General features: G+C 42.1%; 1 protein-coding gene across 1 annotated transcript in view; it reads right to left on the bottom strand.

Annotated features, from left to right (window-relative positions):
• GABBR2 (gamma-aminobutyric acid type B receptor subunit 2) overlaps positions 1-20,405 on the bottom strand; it is a 272,614-nt gene that overhangs the window by 159,762 nt on the left and 92,447 nt on the right. Inside the window, exons 4-5 of the mRNA XM_023727472.1 lie at positions 20,038-20,103; positions 15,380-15,580 (exon numbers count right to left, since the gene is read on the bottom strand). Of these exons, the coding sequence (XP_023583240.1) occupies positions 15,380-15,580; positions 20,038-20,103 (267 nt within the window). The remainder of the gene's footprint in view (positions 1-15,379; positions 15,581-20,037; positions 20,104-20,405) is intronic.

Raw genomic sequence — 20,405 nt, 5'->3', positions numbered from 1 at the left:
TTATAAAATGTGTCCTAATTATTTGCCTTTTTTTTTTTAAACAAATCAATAAATAATTTGCATGGAGTTGGCTCTGGTTGAGACTAAATAATGAATAAAAGTTATATAAAAATATATATGTATTTAATGTGCCACTTGTAAGTCCGTATCTTTTTCTAGCTCATAAAATAGTTCTTCATTCTACGGGTAAAGGGTTAAGAGAGGAGAGAGGGGAAGAACATTGGAAATATGGCTGTTTACCTAATTTCTGTTGGTAGAGTCCTTGGAATGGAGCACAGGTGTAGCTAAGCCCTGAAAGATGACCTCATTCCTAATGTCTTTGTGCTGAAGAAGTCATTGCTACCACATGACATCCCAGGCCATTCATCACTGTTCCCAGGTGAAGCCAGCACCAATCTCCCTTGGGCAAAACAATGACAGCAGGAAGAAACACTCCCACAATTGTCTGAGAAAAAGTAATAGTTGTTCTTAAAGCAGGCCTCCAATTATTCAGGGCAGAATTTCTTCCACTGTAAAGCTGACACTAAAAGTGATTAATTGTACTCATTTTCTGAGGTCAAGTTTATCATGAGGTACTTAAAAGTTTCTGAGAAAATAACTTTATCTAGATAGTCCCCAATTCCTGACAGGTTGTGCTACAGTATATTTTAGAAAGGCAATTGTCAGAAGTTGGAACATACTCCCCAACAGAAACCACGTTATAAATAGTGGTTAGGTTTCCAGGCTAGCCCACACAAGTTTGCTAACCCACAGTGTGACTAAACTTTATGAGTCTGCCATTCCTATAGAATCAAGCTGAGTCCTGCTTTCTGGGAGAAGGCAGCTCTTATGAGTTGAATAGTGTCCCTCAAAAAGATATGTTGAGTCCAATGACTGGGGTCCTTATAAGAAAAGTAGAAGAGACACACAGACACACAGGGAGACACACACAGACACACACAACAGAGGCAGAGATTGGAGTGATGCGTCTACAAGCCAAGGAATGCCAGGGACTGCCAGCAACACCAGAAGCTAGTACGAGGCAAGGAAGAATTCTTTCTCAGAGCCTTCAGAGGCAATATGGACTTGCTGCCACTTTGATTTGGCAAAAACCTCTAGCCTCTAAATCTGTGAGAGAATAAATTTCTGCTGTTTTAAGTCACCAAGCTTGTGGTACTTTGCTATACTTTGTTACAGCAGCCCTAGTAAACTCATACAGAAGTCTCACGGACAGAAGAGAAGAGGAAAAGGATAAGGACGCACCCCCTTCTGTATCTCCAACTGCCTACCACAGACGCCAACACTGGCAGTTTCTCTCTAGCATTCCTTGTGGGGTCTCATTTGGAAAGCACCCCAGAGGATATTTAGTCTACCTGTTCCTATACCCCAGTATGTAGATGATCTGTGTCAGAATCACTGACACACTAAGACTTAAGAATTCAACAGATGGGTTAAGGAGTATATTAAACAAAGCAGAGGGTAGGTTAGTGAACTGGAACACAGGTTAGCAGTATATATTCAGACTGAAGCAAAGGCAGGAAAAAAGAATAGAATATAAGAAATAAACATTACAAATATACGGAGTACGTTGAAAAAGTATATTGTTGTTGTTAGGTGCTGCGAGTTGGTTCCAACTCATAGCGACCATATGAACAACAGAACAAAACACTGCCCAGTCCTATGCCATCCTCACAATCGTTGCTATGTTTGAGCCCATTGTTGCAGCCACTCTGACAATCTGTCTTGCTGAGGGTCTTCCTCGTTTTTACTGATCTCACCAAGCATGACGTCCTTCTCAAGGAACTGGTCCCTCCTGATAACATGTCCAAAGTACGTGAGATGACGTATGGCCATCCTTGCTTCCATGGAGTTCTCTGGCTGTATCTCGCTTCCAAGGAGCACTCTGGCTGTACTTCTTCAAAGACAGACTTGTTCATTCTTCTGGCAGTCCATGGTATCTTCAATATTCTTCTCCATCACCATAATTCAAAGGCATCAATTCTTCTTTGGTCTTCCTTATTCATTGTCCAGCTTTTGCATGCATATAAGGCAACTGAAAATATCATGGCTTGGGTCAGGCGCAGCTTAGTCCTCAAGCTGACATCTTTGTTTTTCAATACTTTAAAGAGGTCTTTTGCAGCAGATTTTCCCAGTGCAATACATTGTTTGATTTCTTGACTGCTGCTTCCATGGGCATTGATTGTGGATCCAAAAAAAATGAAATCCTTGACAAATTCAATTTTTTCTCCGTTTATCATGATGTTGTTTGTTGGTCCAGTTGTGAGGATTTTTGTTTTCTTTATGTTGACGTGTAATCCATACTGAAGGCTCTAGACTTTGATCTTCATCAGTAAGTGCTTCAAGTCCTCTTCGATTTCAGCAAACAAAGTTGTGTCATCTGCATATCACTGGTTGTTAATGAGTCCTCCTCCAGTCCTGATGCTGTGTTCTTCTTTGTATAGTCCAGCTTCTGGGATTATATGCCCAGCATACACATTGAATAAGTATGGTGAAAGGATACAACCCTGACACACATCTTTCCTGATTTTAAACCATGTAGTATCCCCTTGTTCTGTTCGAACAACTGCCTCTTTGTCTACGTACAGGTTCCTCATGAGCACAATTAAGTGTTCTGGAATTCCTATTCTTCACAATATTATCCATAATTTCTTATGATCCACGCAGTAGAATGCATCTGCATAGTCAATAAAACACAGGTAAACATCTTTATGGTATTTTCTGCTTTCAGCCAAGATCCATCCGACATCAGCGATGATATCTCTCGTTCCATGTCCTCTTCTGAATCTGGCTTGAATTTCTGGCAGTTCTCTGTCAATGCACTGCTGCAACCACTTTTGAAATATCTTCAGCAAAATATTGATGATATTGTTTGATAATTTCCACATTTTGTTGGATCACTTTTCTTTGGAATGAGCAAATATGGATCTCTTCCAGTCTGTTGGTCAGTAGTTGTTTTTCAAATTTCTAGGCATAGATGAGTGAACACCTCCAGCATGCTGCAATCCATTTGTTGAAACATCTCAGTTGGTATTCCATCAATTCCTGGAGCCTTGTTTTTGGCCAATGCCTTCAGTGCAGTTTGGACTTCTTCCTTCAATACCATTGGTTCTTGATCATATGCTACCTCCTGAAATGGTTAAATGTTGACCAATTCTTTTTGGTACGGTGATTCTGTGTATTCTTTCCATCTTCTTTTGATGCTTCCTGTGTTGTTCAATATTTTGCTCATAGGATCCTTCAATATTGCAGCTCGAGGCTTGAATTTTTTCTTCAGTTCTTTCAGCTTGAGAAATGCTGAGAGTGTTCTTCCCTTTTGGCTTTCTAACTCCAGGTCTTCGCACATTTCATTATAATACTTTGTTTTCTCAAGCTGCCCTTTGAAATCTTTTGTTCAGCTCTTTTACTTCATCATCTCTTCCATTCTCGTTAGCTACTCTATGTTCAAGAGCTAGTTTCAGAGTCTCTTCTGACAAATATTTTGGTCTTTACTTTCTTTCTGTCTTTTTAATGACCTTCTGCTTCCTTCATGTTTGATTGATGTCCTTGATGTCACGTGGTCTTGAGTCATTAGTGTTCAATGTGTCAAATCTATTCTTGAGTTGGTCTCCAAATTCAGGTGGGATATACTCAAGGTCGTATTTTGGTTCTTGCAGACTTGTTTTAATTTTCTTCAGCTTCAACTTGAACTTACATATGAGCAACTGATGGTCCGTTCCACAGTTGGCCCCTGGCCTTGTTTTGACTGATAATATTGAGCTTTTCCATCGTCTCTTTCCAAAGACATAGTTGATTTGATTCCTGTGCTTTCCACCCAGTGAGGTCCACATGTAGAGTCACTGGTTATGTTCATGAAAAATGGTATTTGCAATGAAGAAGTTGTTGGTCTTATAAACTCCGTCATGTGATCTCCGGCCTCATTTCTATCACTAAGGCCATATTTTCTACTACTTATCCTCCTTGTTTCCAGCCTTTGCATTCCAATTACCAGTTATTATCAATGCATCTTGATTGCATGTTTGATCAATTTCAGACTGCAGAAGTTGTTAAAATCTTCAGTTTCCTTCTCTTTGGCATTAATGGTTGGTGTGTAAATTTGAATAATAGTTGTATTAACTGTTCTTCCTTGTAGGCTTATGGATATGATCTTATCACTGACACTGTTGTACTTCAGGATAGATCTTGAAATGTTCTTTTTGACGATGAATGTGATGTCATTCCTCTTCATTTTGTCATTCCTGGCATAGTAGACCATATGATTGTCTGATTCAAAATGGACAATACCAGTCCATTTCAACTCACTAATGCCTAGGATATCGATCTTCACGAGTTCCATTTCATTTTTGATGACTTCCAATTTTCCTAGACTCATACTTCCTACATTCCATATTCTGGCTATTAATGATGTTTGCAGCTGTTTCTTCTCATTTTGAATCATGCCATATTAGCAAATGAAGGTCCTGAAAGCTTTTCTCCACCCACTTCATTAAGGTTGACTCTACTTTGAGGAGACAGCTCTTCCCTAGTCATATTTTGAGTGCCTTCCAACCTGAGGGGCTTATCTTCCAGCATTATATCAGACAATGCTCCATTGTCATTCATAAAATTTTCACTGGCCAACTTTTTCAGAAGTAGACCATCAGGTCCTTCTTCCCAGTATGTTTTAGTCTGGAACTCTGCTGAAACCTGTCTACCATGGGTGACCCTGTTGGTATTTGAAATACTGGTGGCATAGCTTCCAGCATCACAGCAACATGCAAGCCACCACACTATGACAAATTGACAGATGCATGGTGGTAAAAAGGAATAATATATGTATGATTGGTGTCCTAGAATGGGCAGCAGCAAATTTAAAGGGTTACTAACCTAGGATTTTCCCAAACATCAATCTACAGATTCATGAAATTCTATGAAGCTCTGTGAACTCCTATTGGGATAAAACCTCACTTCAGCACAGCACAGTAAAACTGCTGAAGACTAAAGCAAAGAAAAAATCTTAAATGCAGTTGTAGAAACAAAGATACATTACCTTCAAAGAGCAATGATAAGTCTGACAGTTGACTTAATAGAAACAATGGAAGCAAGAAAACAATGAAATGACATCTTAAAGTACTGAAATAAAATAACAGACAACCTAAACTTCTATTCTTGGTTAATATATCCCTCAAAGTTGAAGGTGGAATAAAGAAAATTTCAGATAAACAGAAACTGACATAATTTGTCTCCAGCAGACTCACACTAAAAGAAAGATCAAAAGAACTTCTTTAGACAGAAAGAAAATGGTCATAAATAGAAACAAAGAAATGCTGTTAGAAATGAACAGTAATGAAAAATGTAAATATCTGAGTACATGTAAATGAAAAATTATATTAGAGCCAAGAACATCCAAGAAAATCTTAAAGAAGGACAAAGATAAAGGACTCACATTACTAGTTATCAGGTCTTAACAAAGTTTCAGTAATTAAGATAGTGTGATGCTGACATGACGATAGGCAAATAGAACAATGGAAAAGAATAAAAAGTCCAGAAACAGACCCACACTATATACAGTCATTTGATTTTTAACAAAAGGTGACACTGTAGCATGGGGGAGAGGGGGATGGTGGACCTTACAATAAATGTTCCTGAATCATTAGTTATTCACGTAGAAAAACATGAATCTTCATCTTTCCTCAGACCACTAATAAAATCAATTCCATATGTATTCTATACCAAAATGTGAAAGGTAAAACAAAACCTCTAAAAGACAAAATAGAAAAATATCTTCATAATCTTGGGGTGGGCAAGTATGTCTTAAGCAGGACACAAATATACTAATTATAAAGAAAAAGACTGAAAAATTGGACTACATTAACATGAAAAATTTCTGTTAATCAAAATGTATCATTAACAGAGAGAAAAGGCAAGCCACAGAATGGAAGATAGAAGTAATATATAAAACTGACAAAGGACTAATACCCAGAATATAAAAAGAACTTCTACAAATCAATGAAAAACAGAGAATCCAATAGGAAAATGGTCAAAAGACTCAGATAGGCAATTCATAAAAGAGGATATCAAAATGACGAACAAAAATATGAAAAGATACCCAACTTCATTAGTCATCAGGGAAATGCAAAGTAAAATTAAAATCAGATACTACTACACACCCATCAGATTGGTTAAAATTAAAAAGCTGACAATACCAAATGTTGGTGTGTGAACCAACTGGAACTCTCAGTCACTGCTGGTGCATGTGAAAATTGGTACAACCGCTTTAGAAATCCATTTGGCAGTGTTCACTAAAGCTGAAAATATGCATACCTTATGACTCAGAAATTCCACCCCTAAGTATGTACCCAACAGTAACGTGCACATATATTCACCAAAATATATGCCTAGAAATAAATCAGACAAAAGATGTGCAAGAATTCTACAAAGAAAATTAAAGAACATTTCTGAGAGAAATTAAAGAAGACCTAAATAAATGTGAGGGTATACAAAATTCATGGATTGGAGACTCAGTATTATAAAGATGTCAGTTCTCCCAAAGTTGACCTACAGATTCAGTAAAATTATCAATAAAAACCACAGCAAGTTTGTATGCGTATAAGTGTGTATGTATGTGTGTGTGGAAATTAACCGCCTGATTAAAAAATATATAAAGAAATGCAAAGAGACAAGAATAACCAAGACAAACTTGAAAAAGAACTAAAATGAAGGACCTGTATTACTAGTAAGGAGCCTTGGGGGTGCAGTGGTTAAAGTGTTCAGCTGCTAACCAAAAGGTCCACAGTTCGAACCTATCAGCTGCTCCATGAGAGAAAGATGTGGCAATCTGCTTCTGTAAAGATTACAGCCTTGGAAACCCTGTTGGGCAGTTCTGTTGTGTCTTACAGAGTTGCTGTGAGTTAGAATCGACTCGACAGGAGTGGGTTTGTAGTTTTTTTTTTTAATATTATTAGTTATGAAGACTTATTAACAAAGCTACAGTAATTAAGGCAGAGGTGTTTTGGTGCAAGAAGAGACAAACCAATGGAAGAGAAAAGAAATTCTAGAAACAAAACTAAATGTATATAGTCATTTGATTTATAATGAAGGTGATATGGCTGTACAGTGTGGGAAAAGGTGGACTTTTCAATAAATGACATCCAGATAAAAAAGAGAAGGAATCTTGATTCTTACCTCACACCATATAGAGAAGTCAATTTTAGGTTTATTATAGCTCCAAATGTGAAAGGTAAAACAGTAAAGCTTCTAGAAGACAAGATAGGAACAATATCTTCATGACCTTGGGGTGGGCTTCATTAAAATAAATTCAGTTCATTAAAAATACCATTTAGAGGACATCCAGGTGGCTGGAGGCAATGGAGGCTGTCTAGTAATTAACCTCCCAAAATCTCCTCCCCAAACTATACGAAATAGCTTCATAGCTACAAAAATACTACACAAAACCATACTCTCACCAATAACTGAAGACAGAGAATATCAAAACTGCAAAATAACTATGAGTAAAAGAGAAAAATGAACAAAGTCCAGCACAAAAATCCCTTATGCTTTTCCTACCATGCCTTGGTGCAAGGCTTTGTGGTGCGCAAAAGACAGACTGAGAGGATGATGGGAAAGACAGAATGTGGGAGTGATTTAACGGTGAGCTGGAAAAAAACAACTGGACAGATCAGAACACTTATTATAGGAAAAGGCTTTCAAAGTGTATGATTTAAAGGGTCAGATACTATAGAGAGGCTCAGGCCTACAGCTGAAGAGAGAGATAATGTATAAAAGGCCAGACACACAATTCAAACACACAGACGAAATTTAAAGGGACAGTCTTCCAAGCACATAGCTTCTGGAGAAGAAAAAAGGCAATGAAATAAAATAAAATAAATGGGGTTTTGGGGTGGGGGAAGAAGTACCCTTCGGCAATCAGATGGTAAAGGGGAAAAGTAGAAAATATAGTGTCCTTCCAGATAAAAGAAAGCCACAAAATCAGAGAATTCACAACCACTCCTCAACCACTAAAACAAACACCTGCTAACGTGTTTGTACTGTGCTAAGGGGACAGAACAGGTAGCATTAAACTAGGAATCCTGTAAAAGCATCCCAATATCATAAAAATGAACAAAAGGAGAGTCCTCGGAGAACTCTTGCAGAAAATCAGGAAGTGATTTCACACATACCAACTGAGGAAAATTCTTCCCCCCAGACAACCATGAAGCAGAAAAACAGTAAGTCTGCACCCTAAACAGAACTAAATATACTTAAATAAGCATCTGAGAATATGAAAAACGATCTTGAATCAGAAATTCAAAAATTTAAAACGGAAATGGATAAAAACAGGAAGAATTAAAAAAAAAAAAGATGACAAAATTATCTCAGAAAAGAAAAATAAATTACATATAACCCAAGGGAGAATAGACTCAAACTAAAATTTAATAAGAAGCATTAAGTAAAGGCAGGAAAAACAAACAAGAAAATAAAAATGACAAAGAAAGCAATAAAAAGAGCCAGAGAGAAGGTAGTGGAAATGGAAGGCAGATGAAGAGGAATAATGCTCATATAACTAAAGTACCAGAAAAAGAAACTGTCATTTTTGAAGAATAAAACCCAAAGAATGGAGCAAAGATAATCGTTAAAACTATTATTCAAGAAAATTTTCCAGAATTAGAAAAATCTACACATTGAAAGGACTCACCAGGTACCTGGGAAACTTAACCTAGAACAATCAATTCCAAGACATACCCAATAATATTGGCTATTCAAAGATAAAGATACAATCCGCAAGGCCTCAATTTACTTACAAAGGAAAAGAATTAAACTAGCAAAAGACTTTTCAAAACATAGATATAAAGCAAAGCAGCAATGGAGCAGCATTAAAAAAAACAAACAAAAAACTAAAGTGTGAACAAAGGAATTTATATCTAGCCCACCTGTCCTTCAAATTTCAAGACCACAGAAAAAGTTTTCAACATACAAGAACTAAGTGAATTCTGCACCCTCCAGGGCTTACTGAGGCATTTATCAGAGGTTAAGTTTCATGGACCAGTGATGACTAGGAAGAACTTCAGCACAAGGACGGATGATGAGCATTCTCAAATGTACAGATGTACATATAAGACTCAGAAAAAGAGGGGATGTGGGTCTTGGGAGACTAATGCACAAATGTTATATATTGCGACAAAGTATAAATACAACTAAAAAATAAAAGAAGAAGCTCAGCCTGCCTCAGCCCCTGAAGTGCTCCTACTTTTCCACAGCACCTTCCCTTCCTCCACTGTAGAACCCACAGCTCCCTAAAAGCTCCAAGTCCTTTGTCACAGAGCTCCCACGGTAGTGACAATGAGATGGGTGTGGCTTTTCATGGGTCATTCCCTGCAAGTTGAGGGCTCGCTAGATTCATGTTCCTTCCAGTTCTGCCATGTTGAATAAACAGTAGCAGGTAGTTTCAGAAGCTTCTTGCCAGGAAACATTGCAAGACTCTTCCAAATAATGAGGCTGTGCCTTCCTTAGATGAAGGGTTGGGGCCATCTCTGAAGTCTCCACTGATTGCGGGCTTCTGTGAATATCTCCGTCTGCTGCCTTGGCCCCAGCTCTGTTTCAGCAGGGAGAAGTAACAGGGGAAAAATGGCCTTATCAGAAAGGCTGAAATATCACCTGAGTAATCAACGCAGGACTGTCAATGCTCACAATGGAAAAAACCTAGAGAGACTTCAAAAAATGGAAGTTGACACTTGAAATCACCCATGCCAACAGAGTCACTTTGTGGGAGTAGCGTGGTGATGGGAAACCTTGACAAGGAGAAAGCAGCCTGCCTTTAGAGACCAAAGCAAGAGAGACCAAGCAAGTCTTTGGGAAGACTGAACTCTGAAGGTGCTCAGGGAAGCTCGAAGATGTACACTCATGCCAACATTGAAAACTCCGACAGAAGGACAGATGAATATGCTTCTGAAGAGAGACTGTGACCTTGTTACTCCTCCTGCCAGAAAATTTCTTGGTGCCAATGAGCAAGCTGGGGACAGCTTGACGCTGGAGGGAACCGTAGAAAACACATCCAGGAGAGGCCACTGTTCCACCCCATTCTGTGACCCTCTCTAACAAGAATCATTCTTTTTCTAGGGCGCTCCACAGTTGAACATTATAACCATGTCACACCACTTGCTGTAATCTCTCAATACCACATTTACACAAGAGTCCAAGAACTTCACTTTCAAAGGATCCTAGAAGTTATCTGATCCAAATCTCTCACTTTCAGTTGAGGAAACTGGGGCCCAGGGAGGGAGAATGACTTGCTGAAGCTGCAGACTAATGGGTATGAATGCCAGGATTAGCACCCAGCTCTCCTGATTACCAGACACTGGTCTGGGCTGACCAAAAATGGGCACCTGCACCTCCCATTGCTTTATAGACACACTTGCTTGATTGGTACAATAAAGAACAAACAGGGACAGATGTTTGGAAGTCAAAATGTCCTTGGGGGTCAAAATGACTTGTTTCTGCCTGTATCGGAAGCCAGTTATCACACAGTCCCCACTGAGAGCATGTTAGGAGTCTAGAGGAACAGCACGGAGAGGGGTGGGGCACTGGTAGAAAGCAGGTGTCCTGGCTTCCAGTCCTGGAGCTGCCCCTGACCTGCTGGGAGACTTCAGCTGTGTCCCTTCTCTCTCCTCCTCAGTTTCTCCATCTGTAAAATGGTGAGGCTGGCAAGAGCCCACTTACTTGCTAATATTTGACAAGTGTTTGCTTGTCTTCATGGACACAGACAATTCATCAATTCAGCAGCCAGTGCTGCGCTGACCATAGCCCTGAACAGTCGTGTAAACACAAACTCGAATTCAGAAAGCATGTCTTGACTCTCTAGCACTTCCATTGGCCACAGACTTCTGAAGGATGGTAGTGGTGGTGGGAGAGTTGGCTTGTGGTCAGACCACAAATAGAAAAGCTCTATTCAGCCCTGGGCCCCATGCTCTCGAGAGCGTTCCACAAGAGTAAGTGCAGACGTCAGGCCGAGCATGGGGAGGGCCAGGCCTAGAGGGAGGCAAGTGAGGTACCAGCTGCAGGTGCAGAGCTGAAGGGGGGGGTCAAAGAAACTGAGTCATCCAGGCAAATAATATTTTCATGCAACCTGTTTTAAAAATCAAAGTTAATACAAAAAATCTATGGTGAACAAAATTTCAAATTTTAAATGAAGTCAGGATCCAAAGGGTCAGGATTAGGGCGAGGCAAACGAGGGAAGTCACGCAAGTGCAGGGTTGTATCCTATTTTATTTACAATTTTGATATTTTGTTCAGCATAGATTTTTTTGATATTAATTTTGACTTAAAAAATAGTGCATTAAAATATTGTTCATCTTGATTACTGAGGTTTGTGGCATCCCCTTAGATTCTGCCCCTCGTCTCAGCCCTGGGCCTGTGTGTTGCAACTGAAGGGATTAGGACTGGTTAGTCTGGAGAAGGAATGCCTTCCGGGATGTGGCCACTGCCTCCAAATCTATGAAGGGCTACGCGGGGCAGAAGGACCAATAGGACCTGCATGGCCCAGAGGGACCAGTGGGGGAATTAAGGGAGAAGTAGTGAGCTCCCTGTTATTGAAGGGATCTGAGAATCTGATGGGAGGCTGAACAACATGATCTCTAGGGCAGCTCTAAGACCCTCTGACTCCAAGAGGCAAAGAGGCTGCAGATTTCCCCGTGTAACTTGAATCATCTCATAACTGCAGGACCATGTAAAAGATGCTGTCTCTTGCCTCAAAGACCACAGGGACAGGGACTAGGTGGAGCTGCCCTGAGCTGGGAGACTGGCTGCCCCAGTGGTCTCCCCCTGCCCTGGGAGGCCCATGAGTGGGCTGCCCACAGCTCTGGGGTGAAGTGAACAGCCCAAGAACAGCTCTGAGGTGTCCAATTCATGCGCACAGCAATATGTGGTGACGTCGACCTCCTCACTGGCCCATAATTAAAAAAAAAGAAAGTTAGTGATCTGGTGGATGTTGTTATAAATGTCAAAATATTTCCTCCAAAAAATACTGAAGAAAATGATTCTTGTGCATTGTTTCACATCCTTGCATGCCTCCCCAGTGCCCTGGGCAAACTCTAGGCTCCTTAGAGTGGCATTCAAGGCCCCTCTCACGGTGTCTTGTGGACCTCACTGCACTTAGCTTCTTAGATCTCATGTATAATAATCTAAGTCTTTAGTCTTCCTTGGAGCCCTGATGGTGTAGTGGTTAAGAGCTCAGCTGCTAACCAAAAGGTTGGCAGTTAAAAATCCACCAGCCACTCCTTGGAAACCCTAGAGGGCAGTTCCACTCTATCCTATAGGGTCACTGAGTTGGAATCGACTTGACAGCAACGGGTTTGATTTTTTGGGGGTTTAGTATTCCTTAAGTCTCTCAGTTTAATCATCATACCATCTGTTTCCATGGATTTTTTTTACTTTTTGTGTTTTCCTCATACTTTGCATTATTTTTAGATTAAAATGTGGGGTATCGCGGACCCTAGTATCTTTTAATAAATTAAAAATAACCTTTAAAAATAACATTTACTGAAATAAAATCAGTTGTTTCTCCTCATTATTCAACATCTCAATTTTTTTAAAATATATAATCATTGAATTTGGTATGAAAATATTTCTTTTGACATTTTCTAACCACAGGTTTTCCAGGATCTTCCAGATGCCAGCATGATCTAAAGTGTTGTTTCCAAAATGTGTCCTAATGATCTGTCAGTTTTTTGACAAATCAATAAATAATTTGTGAGGAGTTGGCTCTAGTTGAGATTAAATAATGAATAAAAGTTATACATGTACATATACAGACTTTTTACTTTATTATATATATGTTTATATTAAATATATATTAATTTATTATGAAGTTTATGTTTTTTAATGAAATTGGGTCTGTAAGAACCCTGGGATAGGGTGGAGAATTTAATAATCCTCATGAACTGAGAGAAGACAGAAAAGAATTATGTGCATTGCAGTAGCAGAATTTTGGCTGGTGGTTAAATTGAGAGACGAATGTTACAATCTTCATCAGGCCTGTCTTAAGTTCTCAAGGCTTCCACATGCTCCTACTAGGGGTTACTAACACCTGCTTATCTCGTAGGGCTGATCTGAGGACCAGATATGTGTATATAGCTGGTATATGTAAATCTGTATATATCCGGTATATACCAGGTATATGTAAAAGTATTCAAAAAGTACACCATTCTCTATCAGTGTAAGTATTATTAAGACTCAGGGTGAAGACTGCAACATCCATCTCCCAGTAATGACAGCAGCTACTTCAGACTGAGTACCGAGGCACCAGGCACCGTGCTAGATTCACTGCACAATCTGTCATCAATCCTCCTGATAAACCCCAAACCAACCAAACCCGTTGCTGTGGAGTCAATTCTGACTCATAGTGACCCTACAGGACACAGTGGAACTGCCCAACAGGGTTTCCAAAGAGCAGCTGGTAGACTCGAACTGCCGACCTTTTGGTTAGCAGCCAAGCCTTAACCACTGCGCAACCAGGGTTCCCTGATAACCCCTGAGGGATATATATATAGATATATATTTCTTATTATTGTGCTTTAAATGAAAGTTTACAGTTCAAGTTAGTTTCTCATACAAAACTTTATACACACACTGCTGTGTGACCCTAGTTGCACTCCCCATACTGTGACAGCACACTCCTCCTTTCCACCCCAGATTTCCCATGTCCATTCAACCAGCTCCTGTCCCTTTCTGCCTTCTCATCTCACCTCTGGACAGGAGCTGCCCATTTAGACTCATGTATCTACTTGAGCTAAGAAGCACACTCTTAACAAGTATCATTTTATGTCTTATAGTCCAGTCTAATCTTTGTCTGAAGAGCTGGCTTCGAGAATGGTTTTAGTTTTGGGCTAACAGAGAGTCTGGGGGCCATGTCTTCCGGGGTTCCTCCAGTCTCAGTCAGACCATTAAGTCTGGTCTTTTTACTAGAATTTGAGTTCTGCATCCTACTTTTCTCCTGCGCCATCAGGTACTCTCTGTTGTGTTCCCTGTCAGGGCAGTCATTGGTGATAGCTGGGCACCATCTAGTTCTTCTGGTCTCAGGCTGATGGGGTCTCTGGTTTATGTGGCCCTTTTGTCTCTTGGGCTAATACTTTCCTTGTGTCTTTGGTGTGCTTCATTCTCCTTTGCTCCACATGGGTTGGGAGCAATGATGAATCTTAGATGGCCGCTCACTAGCTTTTAAGACCCCAGACGCCACTTACCAAAGTGGGATGCAGAATATTCTCTTAATAAACTTTGTTACGCCAGTTGATCTAGATGTCCCCTGAAACCATGGTCCCTGACCCTTGCCCCTGCTACTCTGTCCCTTGAAATGTTTAGTTGTATTCAGGAAACTTCTTAGCTTTTGGTTTAGTCCAGTTGTGCTGACTTCCCCTGTAGTATGTGTTGTCCTTCCCTTCACCTAAGGTAATTCTTGTCTACTATCTAGTTAGTAAATACCCCTCTCCCTCCTTCCCCACCCAGAGGGGTATATTTTTACTACACCAATATACAGATGAGGGGTGAGCTGGTGGTTCAGTAGTAGAATTCTCACCTTCCGTGTGGGAGATCCGCATTCAATTCCTGGCCAATGCACCTCCTGTGCTGCCACCCCTTGTCTGTCAAGGGAGGCTTGCATATTGCTATGATGCTGAACAGGTTTCAGGAGAGCTTCCAGACTAAGACAGACTAGGAAGAAAGACCTGGCAATCTACTTCTGAAAATCAGCCAATGAAAATCCTATGGGTCACACTGGTCCAATCCACAACCGATCATGGGGATGGCGCAGGACTGGGCAGTGTTTCATTCCGGTTTGCACGAGGCCGCCATGAGTTGGGGGCCTGCTCGACGGTAGCTGACAACAACAACAACACACAGATGTGGACCCAGATCCAGAGAGCTCTAGCTCAAGGCCACATAGCTGGCAAGTGGCAAAACTGGGGTTCGAACCAGTCTGGCCCACAGCACTTGTTTCCCAAGATACATTTCACGGTTCTTTCCTTTCCCCCAGGTTGTCAGGGGCATTGAAGAGACTGAGAAGTGAATTCCAGGTCAGAGGAGCATGGAGTAAAACCCTGGAGTGTCTGAAAGGCAATGACTGTAGTTGGTGCTGAGAGGGCACAACTCTACCCCTTATACACACACAGCACCATGGGCCTGCACAGCACGCTTACCTCATTTGATTCCCACAATGCCTTAGAGGGGCATGCAGTGGAGGGCTGGCTATTCCCATTACATAGGCAAGAGAGAGGCTCAGAGAGGTCAAGTGATTTGCTCAAAGTCATACAGCAAGGGCCAGGATGAGGTCCATGCACTTTTTGCCAGCATCATCAGACAAAATGATCAAAGAACAAGGGCCCTGGGACTGCAATGGGCAGATCAAGGCACTGACCTTTCCCGAGATGGTCTTGATCTGCTTGGAACTCAGAGGCTCGAAGTCCACGCCGATGTAGCCCTCCATGGCAGCAAGCAGGTTCTTATGGTGGCAGCGGGACGAGTTGGCTTCCGTGTGTACCTGGTCCCACCAGGAAGGCTCGTACCAGCCTGGGATGATCCACTGGTATTTGCTACCGTACACGTTCTCCTCATATGCCTGCAACAGATGGGGTGACCAGGAGGCAACATAAGCCAAACACTTGTCCAAGGCTTTGTGTCCTCTGACAGAGGTGGAGGGGAGTCAGGCTTCCTCTACCAGAGGATTTATTCATTTTTCTATTATTTGCTTGGTCCCCTCCTTGTTACTTCTCAAAGGATCCAAGCTGGTTTACAGGCAACATGTACAATAAAATAATCAACACTGAACAAAACCTAAAATATAAGGGCTAGGGACAATATAAGTTATAATACATTTTAGAGATGAGGTAAAGGAACAGAATATAGACAAGCAGACCAAAGGTTCCAACACTGTACATAATTAAGCTGTATATTTCACCACGAACTTCCTAGCAGCTCAAGAGAAAGGGCAACAAGCTCTCATTATCAATAAGGATAAAACATATCTGGTTCTCAGGGGAAACGAAGTGTTTTCGTTTCTTTAGCCCCTCCCCAAAAAATGCCTCACAGGAGTTGTATATGGGGCACACTATCAGATTAGCCAACCGGGTATCAACTGCATCCCTGAAACAAGCAGATTTCATAAGGCTGTTCTTACACAGAGCTTTACTGAAAGCTGAGGTCAAAACCTCGAAACACAGCTCAGGGAGAGCAGTTTTGCAAGGGGCCAAGACAATTCAGGCTAAGTACACAGATTATGTAAGATATCACATGGCATACTGAGCCTTCTCTCTCAATCTTTACCCAAAGCTTGGTGCACACAAATCCCAGATCCTAAAAAAACTCCCTTACATTTGTACGCTTTACAGATATCTTACTTGATCATCATTTGCATTCACTCTGTGAGGTGCTTGGGACAGGGTTTATTATTGTCATTCTAGAGATGATGAAACTGTAGATCAGAGAGGAAAAGTAACTTCTTCAAGGTCACACAGCCAGGGAGAAAAGTCAGGCCTGGAACTTGAGTCTGCCAACTCTAAGCCCACAAAGACACATTGCCTCCTTCCTGTTTAAACAAGTAAGTCACCAGAATGTTCTAATGCACCTCGACTTGGCTTTAATTTTCATTGCAATTATTTTAAGTCAGGAAAAGCATGCTTTCTGAGAGCTTAGCTTCACCCAGAAAATCCCACTTTGTAGGAATGCCATGTTCCATCAAAAATGGGGTCCAGAATGAAGTTTCTAAATAGAGGTCACACTCCCATTAATCATCAAAATGCCAAGAAGTGATCACGGAGAGTAGTGGTGGATGCAAATACTCTCTGTGCATTGTGAACTGTGCACATTTTAAAACATAGACCTTACACAGTCCTTCTATTAGTTCCTGGGGAGCCACCTACATTAGAAGGACATGTTGGGAAATAATTAATGTCACACCCCTTGGTGTTTCTTTGCCTAGAACAGGAGAGTGTGAGAGGCAAGGAGGACGTGGAGAGAGCAGCCTGAGGGAGTGCTTTGGACTCTGGGAAGGTTCTGAGTGCCCCCCACTTAGGTGCCACAATGTTAGGCCAGGGTCTGCTCATGAAGGGTGGGCCAGATCCCTCAATAGCTCTGTATGTTAAAGAAGAGTTACTGTCAAGTCTCAGAATTGGAGGGACACTCTCCCTACCTGCCCACCCCCAACACCCGGGGAGGTGACGCCTCTAAAACTCCCTAGACATTTGAGATAGCCCATCTTACTCTGCCCTAGGCCCCCAGTGCCTAGCACAGTTCCTGGTGTACAGAGGGCACCACACATGGGGGTGGAGTGACTGTGTTAACCTGGTCACCTCAGCTTTCATTTTCTGTCTCTGGTAGGAATGTGGTCTCAGGACCTGTGGCCACCAAGGGGGACCCTGTCACTTGACGATGGCAGCTCCTGAGTGCATGTTCTTTAGCCCTATAAACTGCCTTGGTTCTTATTAACTGCAGACATGTAACCATGATGCATTTTTTTTAAATCCAATTTCCTGTTTTTATTTTGTTTATTTTTGCCACCTCTCCTCCCCCTGCAAAAAGGACATTTCCTTCTATATTAAGGTTCATAACAGTACTGATAAAAAACCCTCACATCAGTAAAGTGCTTTATAGTTGAGACGATGCTCTCACTACAGTGGCCTTATTTAAACCTCTATGAGGCAGATGGGGCAGGGATCACGACTTCCACTTTACAGGTGGGACATCTGGGACCAGAGACCTAAAGTGACCTGCCTGAGGTCACACAGCTGGTGGAGCTAAAACCAGAACCCAGGGCAGAGTGCTTGAGAATTTAGAGTGGACTACCGAGGATGAAAGGGAAAACAAAAGTGCCAAGCCATGCTCTTGCTGTGCGCAAGCCAAGTGAACATTATGCCACAGGGCTATAAATAGGCCTTGCATTTGCTGGAGTCTGTGCTCCCATTGGGCGGCAGTCCCCATCTCGAGAACGCAGCAACATGCTGCAAACTTTGCACTGCGGCATTTGGAAGGCAAAGACTTCATTGTTGCCATCTGCTCTGTGCTCCTGACCCCAACAGGAGCCCCTCCTCCATCTCAGGCCCAGGGTGAAGATGCTGGGCAGCCCCTCCGCTGTGCCAAAAGAATTCCTTCCTAACAGACCAGACTGAAGGTCCAGAGGCAGGGACTCCGTCTGATAGCCCAGCACAAGGAATAAACATCCAGCCAGAAACCTTGGAGCAACTCCCCAGTGAATACGATAGTGGGTGAAGACTCTCAGACAAACTCTATCTCAAAGCCCCACAAGTATAACAAGAGCTGAGAGAAGAGTGGGATGAGAAGGCTGATGGTGACCCCACACTGTGCGAAGGCAGGCAGCCCAGGGCTTTGGGTCAAAGGAAGACATCCATGCCATCTGTCCTAAGGCAGAAACTGTGGCTGGAGAAGGCAGCGGGAACAGTGCCAGCGCATGGGCTCAGAGTGAAATGGCAGGCACACTGTGGCTTTGGTTTGGCTCAGATCAGAGCAGTGAGGTTTATCTGCGTTTCTTAACAAAGTGGAGGTGGCTGGTGGCCAGTGCAGCATCTCAGGGACATTTTTATTAATTCAGTTTTTCCAGAAATTATTTGTTTTCCTCATTTGATCACACACATATGCCAGTTCCTTGTAAGGCCCTGGAGAGATACAGGGGTAAACCCCCATTTCTTCCCTAAAAGGCTCATATTCTCCAATTTGGGGTGTTATTTTCCTTTTGTAAATGGACTATTCCTTGACCCTAGATAGTACCGTACAAGGTTTTATTGGATTTGAAGTATTTAAATGTTAAAATGCATTTGCTCCATCTTTTCAAGTTTTTTTTCACGTTCCTCCTTAGATTTCTATATGGAAAGACCTCTTGTCACCCTAAACTGATACATAGAATGCTCAATCAAATCTTGTAAAATCCATGAGTTGGTAAACTGACGAGCCCAATGGTGGCCCAAAGTGTCTTTGTTCTAAACACACAGTACTCCTCAACTATGCCACCCTGGACTTGGGCAGCTTGATTTGTTCTAATACAACCTTACATTAGGGCTATTAGACTACATCTTCCTGGGTTTAACCAAACGGTCTAGCCTGTTAAGGTTCTTTGCACCCATGCTTTGTTATCTAACATACTGCATGATTTCTAAAACTCCTACAAGTCTGCTTTTTATAACCTTGCCCAAGTTACTGACAAAAAGGTCAAAGAGAACAAAGGCCTGTGGCTATCACTAGAGACATAACCAGAATAACCTCTGTTTAAGAGAAGGTCTCCTTGGGTAGACAATGACTCAACTAACTGGGCTCTCATTCTGCTGACTTTTCTCCTGACCTGGGACAGAGGGGGGAGGCCTGGACATTAAAATGGAAACAGGCTTGGTTCCCGTGCTAGAACCTTCATGTATACTTAGGTTAGGACATCATACGGAGAAAAGATTGGATTAGAAGTCAGATAAACAAGGGATTGAACCTTGGCTCTGCCTCACACTGGCTGAGGGCCCATGGACAAGCGCCTTCACCTCCCTGGGCCTCTACTCCCTCATCTGTAAGATGGGATAATGATTTACAAGGTTATTGGAAAGATTAAATGAGATAACATACAAGAAGGAACTTTGTCACCTATCACACAATAGAAAATTGTAAAGGATTCAGGGGTAGATATTGAATAGTTGATAGCTTGTTCTAAACCTAAGACTCTGAGCCTGGAAGGGCAGGGAGAGGGCTCAGTCACCTCCTCTCATCCTGATATTTGGTGTCTCCGTCTGTGCACTGCACACTGTATACTCCATTAAGCATGGCTGAGTTGTATGGACTTAGAATTAGCCAATGGGGCTTAGGAGGGTTTGGCAAATTGAGGCCCCTGGTCCCCCTACTACTGGACTGTTTGAGCCCTGGGGTTTTAACTCCCTGAAAAGATGAAACAGCAGTGAGTATAACACTTCTGCTTCCAACCACCCAGACTTCCAGCCACTATGATCCTGCCCACAGATCAAGCAATGAGACCAAGGAAAAGCTTTGTGACTCTCCCTAAAGACCCAATGAGATGACTGTTTTACTTACACAACAGAACACTTTTGCTGCCATATTCTGGTCAAACTGGCCAAGGATGATCCGCACGTCATTCCCCTGTGGAAAGAAGGACACGTGTGTGAAGGCAAATGAAAAACTGGCACACCTAGAGGGTTCAAGGCCATGGGGGGAGAATGCTCATGTGTCCCAGGCTCCCCAGCCAAGAGCTCTGCCCAGAGCGTAGGGGTAGGGGGAAGGGCAGGGCAGAACCCCACCCCCTACAAGCCCAGTCCAGCCCAGCTTGGATTCTCTGGCCTTCTCTGGGGACAGCTTTCCCTCAGCTGTCCCTGGGGCAGGTCTGCACAGGCTAGAGGCTAAAGCTGACAGCTCTGAGGGGCCTGGGAATTGCCCCTGCTGTC

The sequence above is a fragment of the Trichechus manatus genome, unplaced genomic scaffold (genome assembly GCF_000243295.1).
Source record: "Trichechus manatus latirostris isolate Lorelei unplaced genomic scaffold, TriManLat1.0 scaffold00016, whole genome shotgun sequence".
Taxonomy (NCBI): domain Eukaryota; kingdom Metazoa; phylum Chordata; class Mammalia; order Sirenia; family Trichechidae; genus Trichechus; species Trichechus manatus.
The sequence above is the reverse complement of the archived record's forward strand: the minus strand, read 5'-3'. Positions and strand labels throughout refer to the sequence as shown.